Here is a 12,003-nt window from a genome sequence, read left to right on the forward strand (position 1 = left end):
ACTCCAAGTGCAGCCCATTCCCTCTTCCTCTCTATCAAGCCGCAATCCCACTGGAGGCAGCTTAACTGGCTCCTCCTGCTTGTCTCCAACAACTTACCCGGGCTCCAGGAGTCTCACCCATAGCAGCAGCTAGTACCAAGAAAAGCCAGCACCATAATAACAACAATACCTAGTTTTATATAGCGCTTTTCATCAGCATATCTCAAAGCACTTTACAAAGAGAGGTAAGGATCCTTATCCCCATTTTACAGATGGTCACCATGTGACCAGCCAGCTCCCTAAGCATCACCGACACGTGTTCCCTGTATCACCAATGGTCCATGGACCACAGGCCAGGGACTGCTGGGTTAGGCAGCAGGGGACTGATGCCATTGGAAATGCCCAAAGGGGGTGGGGGTGAAGGACTTCCCTGTTAATCCGGATCCACTCCCCTCCTTCACCCACCCTAATGCCAATGGGCAGCATTACTGGCAGACTTGTGTAGGGGGCTGACCCACGGAAGAGCTAGAGCACCAGGCACAGGGAGGGGAGAATCAGTGGAAATACAGGGCAGGAGCCTTACTCTGCCGACTTCCAAAAGTGCCCAGGGTGCGAAAGGCGACGGTTCCGCTTTGGCAGTTTCTCCAGCATCTCCATGAGCTTGGTGAAGGTGGGTCTCTCCTCTTGTTCATATGCCCAGCAGAAGAGAAGGATGTCCTGCAGCATGCACAAGACAGAGAATGAAACAACGGAGTCAGCCCTCTCCACACACTTTACTGGGACTGCACATACCCAGATAGAGACCGGCCGAGACAATGCCCTGGATCCCAGCACCCGCGTGCTTTGGGGAACTTTGCATCTGCTCCCTATCTCTATCATGGGCTGAAACAAACTCCCCACTGCCCACAAGGTGCCAAACTTTGAGGAAGATCTTGACGTGAATTCTGTAGCTTGGGCCCCATATTCTTGCAAAGAAGGGTGGGGGGGACAGTGGAGTTCACTCAAAGGAGCATATGCCACCTCCCAGACCCTGGCTGGGTAAATGCAGGAAGGACGGAGCAGCTGTGTTCCCTGTCTGCAACTTTCCCAGCTTTGCTGCTGGAGCCCTGCAGCTCTCCCCTTTATTCCCCCTACCCACAACCCCTTCCTCCTTCCAGCCAATAAGAGCTGGATGGGGCCCACCAAAAACAGGTCAAGTGGGTCTAAACGTGGCTGCTGTGGAGTGACATGAGGCACTCCTTCCCCTCCAGGGACTGCGTGAGCCTCCTCCACCCTGGCAGTCTCTTCTGGCTGAGACAGAAGGAAGAGAAGGTAGATCCTGGCACACAACACCACCCGCATTTTCTTTGGCCCACGGGCCACCCCCGCAAAGGTGATTTTGGGAGATGCTAGAGTGGTTTCTGGCTGCGTCACAATGGGAGCACCTCCCCCCACCCACCTCACCACACTGCCGCCTCACGTACCGATATCTCTTTGCCCATGCCGATCTGGCTGAGGTTGGGCTTCATCCCTCTTCCCACTTGCCATATTATTGCCTCTGCCGGTTGCGTCTTGAAAGGCCACTCCCGTGCATGCAGCTCATACCAGATGGTGCTGTTAGGAGACAGTTGCACTGGGCGTTAGAATGACCTAGACACCAAAGACGCAGCAGGGGGTAACTCTGAACATTGGAGCCAGGCCGCATTCTCTCCCTGCCCATCAGCACTGATTGAATATGCCCTGCCAGGGGCAGTCCTCCTTCAGCATCCAAGGTAGACCTCTCAGAGAAGGCATGTTCTCACACCACCGCTACCTCCTCCTATGTAGAGATAGCACCTTGTACCCAGGGATCTCAAAGCATCCCACAAAGGTGGGTATTAATGCCATTTCAGAGATGGGGAAACTGAGGCACAGAAGCTAGTGACTTGACCAAAGTCACATGACAAGTCGCTGGCAAACTCTGAATGAAAACCCAGCTCTCCTGACTGCCAGCCCCAGGTTCCAATACACTGCCTCCCCTTTGCTAGGGATTCTCGGCACAGTCTCACCTTGACCTGCAGGAATTTTACATGTGAATGTAACTCTCATTAATAGTAAAAGGCACCTGTGCCATTCCCCCCCTACACTCTTTCTAGCACATATTGGGCCAGATCTTCAACTGGTGTAAAACTGGTGCAGCTGCATTGATTTTGATGGGGCTACATCCATTTACACCAGCTAAGAATCTGGCCCACCGAGAAGCGAATAGGCCTCTTGGATGGGAGGCACAAACAGACTGACTAGTGAGCCTGGTACTTCAAATGGGAGGCTCCTGCAGTGTTGTAATAGTGGCTGAACCTGCTGCATAGGGAGCAACTTAATAGCTAATGCGGGGGGTAAATATGCCTTGCAGCTGCTTTTTTACATTCACGCCACCTGCTCCAGCTGGATCTGGAAGCAAGCGCTGTAGAAACAGGAGGTTTTGTTTTTCCATTTTTTCCCCAGTGCTAGATCAAGAGCCCCAGAGGCAGATGTGGTATGTAGACTGTCCGTAATGTAGGGACTGTCTGGACAGTGATGCAAGCTCCCCCACCCCACCTGGGATCTTCATTCCTGACCTGGCAGGACCAGCCACCTCCTGGGGTGGAGAGGGTCGGTCAGACTCCACCCATTCGCTACTTGGCCACTCCAGACAATGAGCCAAGGCCCCATGTACTCTGCTGTGAGCTGCACCCGACGTCTGCGTCGCTCTGGTGCAGCCCGCTGGACATTCTGCAGCAGCTTCATTTCCAGTCGACAGCTGAGCTGGTCGACGTGGCCATGGATAGCACAGGCTGCCCAGTTAATTTTGTACGTCGTTTCATTTGCTGTGCACTGCCCCAGCATGAGGGGGTTTCAGTGTGCCACAGGCAGTGTGACTTGATGGAACTGAACTGTGTTGTCGGGGGGAAGCTGAAGATCTTGGCAGCTGAGCCGGGGCCAGCTGGGTCTTTCGGCACCTGGGAGGTGGTCTGAGATTGTGGAAGAGACCCGTGTTGGTAGCATCTGCTCAGGTGATCATCAGTTTACAGTGTTAACATTTAAAACAGGTCCCTGTGGTTTCAGAGTCAACAAACCACTGAGACGGGGTCGGCTGGGTCAGGAGGACCACACCTCATTGGCTGATAGTGGGCTCATGATTTATAAGGTTTTCTGCACAACTATGAGGGTTGCAAACCCATTTAATTAAAGGAAAGCTTAGGGCTCAAATCCTGACATCTGGCACAGCTGAGCTAAGGACAAAGGTGTTTGAAGCCACTTGTGTGCAGCCCCATCCCCATGGCCTCCATCCATGGTAGAGGGCAATGTTCTTCCCTGACTCCCCAGCCCCACAACTGTGGAGGGAGAGGAGTTTTGAGCCACCTCCCTCAGCTTTGCAAGAAACATCAATCTTCTGCTTCAAAAGCGCTCCGAGGCGGACAGCCCTGTCCATGGGCATTGTTCTGCTTCGCATTTATAATATTCACCACCAAGACATGACTTGAGGGGGAGAAGAAAAAAAAAAAAGATTGTCCATGACAGCAGCAATCGCGGCGCCATGCAAAATAGGTTGAAGGGGAGGAAGGGAATACAGCCTCGCGCGCTTCATCTTTCAGGTATTAATTGAAAACCAGAAATCCATCAAGTCAAAGGGGAAATGCACCTTGACAGGGTAATGAGAGACGTCCTGAAAAGCATCAGCCAGCGTGAAAGGACGCTCTAAGTCTCCCTGGACATCAACTCCCCTCCTCCCTTCCCCCCCGCCCCCCCCATGACCCCACTGAGATTTCTTCTCTTGCTCACAATAGAACTGGATCTGAAAACTGGAGCTGGGGGCACAGTTACAAAGCTGTGAAGTATCCAGAAGGCAGACAATTAGGCTGGGCTCCTACCTCACCAGTTCCTGCCTCACCAGCACAGCTGTCTCCTGCTCCCTAGATGGAACTAGTGGGAGGGGAGGGCATGAAACATCAGCTTCTCTCCCCATAGCCAGCCGCCTACACTTCTCCCTGCTGCTCTACGACCAGAGACAGCCTCCAACATCACTTCCAAGAGGAGATGCAGTCAACAGCTAGCTCGCCTTCACCCAGCTGTCTGCTCCCTGCTCCCTTGACAACCAGGCTTATCATCTGGTGTCTGGAGAACGGGACTTTATGAAAAAGTAAATGTTCATGCGTTTAAGTGGACTCTTGGGATTAATCGGAAGGTTTCTTGGGGAATTTTTGTCTGTACTGTGTTAGTATTGCTGGCCTTTGGGCCGCCAAATGGGTTTGTTTTGAAATAATGTGCTTGAGAAAGGAATATTTCACAGGATGCACACAGAGTGCTTTTGTAAGAAGGGTTCTCGTTTCTGCATCTACTGAACTTTCGCTTCATTTCTTTTGTTTTTTGTTACGATAAAACTGATTGAGAACTACAGCCCAGCAGCACCAACAACAAATGCCAGGAGCTCTCTCCACATCCACTATGTTCAAGGCACAAATGTCTAAAAGGGGACTTGGGGATGAGGCAGGTCTAGCTGCAGCTTTTTAGCGTGCCAGTCACCAACCTGGGCACCAGGCCTAAATTCCCTTCTGGCATAAACCAGGGCAGCTCAGAGCCTTTGGCCCCAGGTACATCCACCATGGCTCGGTCCTTTCCTCGCATACTGGACTAGTAACGTTAGGGGCTTCCTCTTTGAAGACAGTGGTGGTAGCCTGGAAGTGCCATTCTCATCAGTGACAGTCATTGGAGCAGAGGGGAGGCAAGATCAGACCCCAAGTTTGGAACTCTTGATGGTTTATAGCTGAAAGGCTCCATGGGCTGTGAATAATATAAATACAAACCGTTCTAAAGTTGCCTTGAGTGACAAGTCTGCATCTTTACAAAAGGGAGGGGGGAGTAGACATTTTATAAAATATTTCTTGCTCCAGAACTATGCCTGTCTTGGGGTTCAGGGGGGCAGGTCCAGCTGGCAGTATCCAATAATTTAGAGACAATTTTGTCCACTGGACTGGATACAGCACAATTAGAGGAAGGGGTGCTGTCTGCCGATGGTATTTGTAAGTTGCCTGTCACTGTGGTATGTTAAGTGCAATGGTATCTAAGGCCTCAATCTCGGGAAGTGTCCGTTAATTTTGGATGCCTGTTTTCAGGTGCTAAATCGGACATGCTAGATCCTGGTTTTCAGAGGTGCCGAGCACTCGCAGCCCCTACCAAGGTCAACAGGAGCTACTGGTGTTCCATGCTGCTGAAAAAATGAGCCCTGGTCATATCAAATTGGGCACCCAACATGTGAACCCCCCACCCCAAAAAAGAAATTAGTGTGCCTAAGTGGCTTATACTCCCAACGCAATGTGAACCTGAAACATTACTGTGGGGTCTGGACTATTTCTAATGAGTTCTCATACCTGAACTATTTCTTGCGTTAATCTGCTTGATAAACGTGTATTGTCTGAGATGAAGGGAAAATAAAAAGCTTTGTACGTATAAATATAGTCATATGTTCCCTTTCCTAGGCTCAGGCAATGCAGTTTAGATAGGGGGATAAGAGTGTTTTGAAAGGCTGAGTCTAACAGCACCATCTCACAGGCAGCTGTACTCCTTCCAGCTCAGCTGAGAGTCATTACTGATGGTCAGCGATTCAATGCAAAGCAGTTTTTAGATCCAAAGATTGCAGCTGTCCATCTCCTGAACGTGAAGAGGATGAGGCTTCCAGAGAGAATTTTCAGAGGGCCCACTCTGAAAACTCATTTTCCAGAGTTTACTTTTCAATTCTAGACCACATCCTGCAGTCGCCTCCGTTATTTTGATGGCTGCAACCAGCTTTAATTAATTTGTTTTTCTAAGCATGATTTTCCCTTGCCCAGATCCGTGTAGGGTTATTCCGTAACTATCAGACCAGACGTATAACATTAATTACTGCAGTGGAGCTGAAGGCATCTCTTAGCTTTTTGACACTTAACATTGCTAAATTGATTGATTCCATTCCTTATTTTTCCTCCTCCTTAATGTAGAGCATCTGTGAAGCAAGGTCTTAATCACCTGGACATTCGGTGTTTCTCCATAAAACTTTTTCTATGCCAGAATCTTTTCCTAGGGACTAGAGCCTAGATCCCACTGCAGACACTTTGAATCATAGAATATCAGGGTTGGAAAGGACCTCAGGAGATCATCTAGTCCAACCCCTTGCTTAAAGCAAGACCAATCCCCAGACAGATTTTTACCCCAGTTCCCTAAATGGCCCCCTCAAGGATTGAACTCACAACCCTAAGTTTAGCAGGCCAATGCTCAAACCACTGAGCTATCCCTCCCCCATAAGGTCAGCCAACCAGCAAGACCATCCCTGCTTAGAGGAATGAACCAGAGGCACTGAAGTAGCAGAGCCGTGCCTACACTACCCTGCTCCCTAAGGCTTAGCAGAAAGGGGCCATGCAGGCTTTCCCTGTACCCTGGTAGGTAATTCTCAGTGCCCCAGGAGCCGGATCTCCTCAGGCCACCCGTAACTCTAGAAGAACCAGAACACCAGCCAAATCCGGGGGCAAAGCCACAGTGGTGTCAGTTGTCATAGTGCCACTGAAATCAATGACCCGAGCTGATGATCTGCTCACTGATGTTTACCAAAAGGAGAAGAACTAGTGCGGTCCTGCAGTGCACTGGGGAAAGAGACCAAAAGGGGGCAGAAAGGCAATGCTGCCTTACCAAGTCCTATGACTATTTCCCTTTGCTGCCATTTTTAGTGCCAGCGAGAGGGCATGATTTGGTCCCAAATTCCATCCGGAAACGGATCTGTGAGCCAGAGCCTCAGCCGGTGGAAACTGGCAAATCTCCACTAAAATCAATTCCCAGCAGCTGAGGATCTGGCCGAACAATTCCCAGCAGCTGAGAGGATATTACGAACCAGGAAGAACAAAAACACTGAAAACTTTTCAAAGAAATCGACGGCTACTTTAAACAGGCATAGAGCTCTCAGAGAATAACTTTAAGCCTTAAGCAAATGGGTTTTGCTTAGTTTGATAAGATCCCTTAATTGCTTTTTTTTTTTTTAAAATGCTGAAGTTACACCAGAAACTGGTTTAATTACTGCATTTTTTAATGGAAATATCTCATCAGATAACAGCTTTGCATAAACTAATCACTGTATGCTGCAGTCGTTAAGGTGTCCATCAATATGGCACAAAGGAAAATTAATCCACCGGATAAAACCGATAGTCCTATGTCTGCCTCAAGGAAGATTTTGATCAGGGAAATGGTTGAGCTACTTTTACAAAGGATATTTTCTATTAGATAAATAGTGTGAATGATTAATGGTGCACTAGATGCTCTAACTGGAAGAAAAATTCACCATTTACTCTACTGCCTGTCATTTAGCAGCCCCTCCCCTACTGTCCGCAGTTTTCGAGCACAATTCTAATAATGTTTAAATAGTTCTAGATTATCTAGCATGGAGATCAATGTCCTTAGAGAATTCAGAGTATAGAACTCTTCTAGTTTCTCCTACCCACCGCGTCACACGCAATCATCCGGGCTCTCTAAAATGTTTCACCTATGTTCATGTTATGAAGCATTTATAGGGGAGAGATGGGTCTGAACCCAAAACCCGAGAGCTGAAGGTGGATCTAGTTTTCTGGAGTTGGCCCCAGTAACAAAGTGGAAGTCCTGAAGTCAAATGGGATCTTGCCCCAAGCTGGGGGATGGCTTTTGGACTATGGTTTCGATTCAGTCCACTGGAGACAAGGGTCAACTCTGGAATTTGGCTCTTCTAAACGATGCAACACCCCATCGTTTAGAAGAAAGGGTTAAGTTGAGGTCCGTCCCCAGTTTAGTCTGGTCAGTGAGATTTCTCCAGCACTCTCTATAGCAGCATTTAGCATGGAGACAATCTCATCCCCCCCCGCAAGACGGGGAATGGCGCTTAAAGTGGGGAAAGGCCGCAAGGGGTCGCAGACCCGGCAAACAAATATTTAAATATTTTTTTAAAATCAAGCTGGGTTGCTGATGGGTGCGCTTTAACCACTCTCTTACTAAATTTGGGGCTCCCAGTTTATGATAAACTAGTTTGAAAAAAGTGCAGGCTAAGCATTGGCAGGAAGAAGAGAGAAAGAATCCTTCGTGCTGGCCAAGACCCCAGGGTGTGGGGCAGCCAGCTAGCAGATGCTATATGACCTATAGGCTGCAGCAGTCACTTCCTGTATCTCCTCTGTGCCTTCTTCAACATAGAGTTGATGGCCAATGGATCCATACAGTTAATGGATGGAACCAGCCATCCTGGATTGGCCTGGTCCAGCCACTTCCCTGGCCTTTCCACAAACCCCTAACACATATGTACTGGGCTGGTAGGAACTTGGCTCTGTAGCACAAAGAATACTGCAGGCTTTGTTGCATTCCACAGGCTTTCTATAGGCAAGAAGGTGCCCCCCCAGCAAAGAATCCACACACGCACACACCCCCTACTCCCACCTGGAACGGACCCCCCCCTGTTCGGACTGTTCCACAAACCAAAAATCTGCCTGGGAGACCAAGAGAGTTACTTAACTCCTGCTGCAACAAAATGGATTCCTTCAGTTCCATTTCACTTCCCTCCTGTCGTTCCCACCTGCTTTGCAGCAGCACCAGAATGCAGCAACACTGTGCTAGCCCATGGGCTCACCCCCAACCACAAACTCCTCCCCACAGAGCCAAATATTAGGTTGGGCCCACAACTGGACTCACCCAAGTGCAAAAACGTCGGAGGGCTTGGAGAAGGGCAGCTTGTCCTCTTCCGTGTCAGGCGAGAGCTGGCGGATGATTTCCGGGGCCAGGTGGCACAGCCAGCCGTTCTGGATCCGCAGCTTATTCTCCCTCCTGAGGGGACAGGAAGGCGATAGCGAGAGCGTCACTGAGCTGCCATTCAACCATACCTCCTACGAGGGTCCCTACCATGAGGTGACGACCTGGGATAGCAACTGGCTACGGCTGCACGTCCTCACTGCGACTATTCAGTCCAGAGGCAAACTGGGTTTACCTCACTGGGTCAGTAAAGTGGTTATTCTAGGGTAGCACCTGTGCTCTAACTCCTCTAAATAAATCACAAGTAGAAACAAAATGAGTGACCTCACTTTCGTCCCATGTGCATGTTTGGCCATCTCACAAAACAACTATACAACGGGGCACAGGCAGACTCTGTTCGTGGAAGCCCAGGACTCTCACGGGGTGGTAGAAATGGAGCGATGTAGCTCAACTGGGATTGAGATTAGTCAGGAGCGTCATGTGAAGAAACCTTGCGTAGCGCCTGCCCTAGAGTCTCGCAATGCTATGAGTTCTTTACGCTAGCGACCGTCTCAGAAATCCACACCAGCAAAAGATAAAACTTTATCCAGTAATAAACTGTATTTGGAATTAGTGCCGCTGGAGTCAATCCAGGTAGGATCAGGTCCTAAAACAGAACAAAGGGGCTAGGGATAAACGGACAAAGGGCTAAATTCTGATCTGGTATGCTGGTGCAATTCTGGAGTCACTCCGCTGACTTCAGCAAAGGGCCTCCAAATGTACACTGCTCTAACAGAGAAGACTTTGCCCGGCAAATGACAGCTTGTGTGAAAGAAAAGACACCCTGGAATTTCAGGCCGTCGTTAGAGCAATGCCTGATATATACATAATATAAACCTTTACAGGAGTGGGTGGGTGAGGTTCTGTGGCCTGTGATGTGCAGGAGGTCAGACTAAATGATCATGATGGGCCCTTCTGGCCTTTAAGTCTATGAGTCTATACAGGAAATATGTCAGAGACACACACAAAAGCAATCCTAGCAAGTGGCTTCCTCATTGACTCAAACCGTTTTGTACAGAACAATATAAGCAATGCAACCGAACCGCAGAAAAGACCTTTACATGCATCTGCTACAGCGCGACAAGACACCATATTACAAAAGGGAAATCGTCAGGAAATCTAAATAGAGCAGAAAGGTCCAGATGGGTGTGTGAACTAGCAACTCAAGGGAAAAAAGTCACATTATATCTGCAAGTTGGGAGGAGGAGTTTTTGAGGAGAGCTATTCCAGTGTTGTTAGCAATAGAGGGCTAACATTTTCATTATTGAGTAGGGGAGCTAGACAGACAATGGCCATTCATTGAATGGGAGTTGCATGGCTAAATCTCGGAGCTGGCTTTGAAAAGCTCACCCTATATTTTTATTACCAATAGCTTTGCGGACATATATATGTGGGTGAGGGTCCATGGATATGCAGAGTCATCCAGTAATGCAATGCCAAATTTAATTAGAGGCCACCCTGCCCCTCGTTTTCACAAACATTATTCTTGAATAGATTTTTTTAACTGAACACTGCGGTGCACAGCCCTTCAGCTGCTTTTCACTGACCCGATGGCTTGAGCTTTGCCCATTCAGCATCTTGGGGAAATAATAAAATCAGTCAATGAATCAATCAATCAATCAATCAATCATGATGATGACACTTTGTGCTTGGACAGTGCTCTCAGAGCGCTGTATAAATAGGTGGGGGAACATTATCATCTCCGTTCCACCAGGGTGAAAGACCAGCCTTGTTAGTGCACATTGTGGCCGGTGCTGCCGAAGATGACCTATAACACTGGTGCAACACAAATAATAAGTAAAGGTAATAACAGTAAAGTAACGTGCCCAAGGTCACCCAGCGGGGCAGTGCTGGGAACAGAACGCGGGTCTCTTAAATGCCTGGCGGCTGTCTCACCCACTGAACCACATCGGTTCACGCAAGGCCTAATTCATGACCACTGAGATTCACTAGGTCTCCAGTGTCTCCTCTCCAGCAATAACCTTTATGTCACCGGCTGGCCTGAAAGGACACTTCGTAATCTGTGCTGGCACCAGGAGCGAACACTGACCTTGCCTGGCACTTAGAACATTAACATTCATCACTCACGGCCCAGCAAGGGCACAGCCTAGGACCCAGAGCTCAACCTTTTCCTTCCCTAGAGTCCTGTTTATGAAAAACAGATGCCATATTACACTGAGCAATAATCCCTAGGGAAGCCATCACTGACAGCAATTAAACAACTGTTAGTTAATGAAGTGAACTCAGGTCAGCATTAGCAAGCAGCGGGACCTGCACAAAGTACGGATTGCCTGCTCTGTAACTGTCTCAAGGAAGTCAGGTGTGTGGCCTGGGAACTCGGCAATAGCACGTTGAGTCACCTGGGTCGTCTAAAGTGACATGGCCGGGGGGGGGGGGTGTCATGAGCTCAGCTCCTTTGTCACTTTGCTGGCCAGTGTTGGGAGCATCAGGCGGGAGTTTGAATAGGTGAGACTCAGAACCTTGGGACAAAGGTGAGATTTATGTCACTGCTCCAAAACCGCCTTCTAATTGCAGAAGGGGAACTGGAGGCAGCCTCAGTGCTTTCTTCTAGGAGCTAGGATGCTGGAGTGTCAGCTGGTCGGTCAGATGAAAGGACCTCAGATGCTCCAGCTGGAGTGCCAGGGTTGTGGGAGGAGTAGCCAGCCTGGCATAAAGCTAGATTTCATCTCAGAGCAGAAAATAAAATGCAGAAATAGTAAAGCTGGACCGACATTTTCACCAGTAAATAGTGATTTTCCTCCTTTCCTTCTAGCAGGATGCTAAAGGAAACATTTTCAAAGAAGCCTCCTAAACCATAATCAAATCCCGCCTATGGCCCATCTCCATCTGCCTCATGCACACCGTCCAGTCTAAAGCGTCATTTGACCCCTAGAATTAACAATGAAAGCAGAAGTGTCCTGCTCCATACACTGATCTCCTCCATCCAAGGCGATGCCCTCTGTGCTTTCTACCACAAGCTGTCACACCATATACATGTTTTCGCCTGGATTACTGTTGACTGTAGGACAGTTGGGTAAGGGAATCTGTCTTGCTCGGTGTTTTACAAAGGGACACCCCACAGAATCAACTCCAAGTGCCTCCTAACTCACCCATGCATCTGCCTTCCACATTTCTGCATTACCCCCGGCCAGCCCCTAATTCTTACATCTCTGCCTGCCCCCCAGTCAAGCTGCATGCGCTAGATTTCCACCCCGTGTCCCAAGGCTACACACAAATCACACACGTCCTCCCCTGCAAGCA

General features: G+C 49.0%; 1 protein-coding gene across 1 annotated transcript in view; it reads right to left on the bottom strand.

The window, feature by feature from the left end:
- Positions 1–558: 558 nt before the first annotated feature.
- Positions 559–12,003, bottom strand: part of KSR2 (kinase suppressor of ras 2) — a 270,259-nt gene continuing 258,814 nt past the window's right edge. The window contains exons 17-19 of the mRNA XM_026661240.2: positions 8,647–8,778; positions 1,443–1,572; positions 559–696 (exon numbers count right to left, since the gene is read on the bottom strand). Of these exons, the coding sequence (XP_026517025.2) occupies positions 559–696; positions 1,443–1,572; positions 8,647–8,778 (400 nt within the window). The remainder of the gene's footprint in view (positions 697–1,442; positions 1,573–8,646; positions 8,779–12,003) is intronic.

Source organism: Terrapene carolina, unplaced genomic scaffold (genome assembly GCF_002925995.2).
Source record: "Terrapene carolina triunguis isolate 2854851 unplaced genomic scaffold, T_m_triunguis-2.0 Scaffold951, whole genome shotgun sequence".
NCBI classification, from domain to species: domain Eukaryota; kingdom Metazoa; phylum Chordata; order Testudines; family Emydidae; genus Terrapene; species Terrapene triunguis.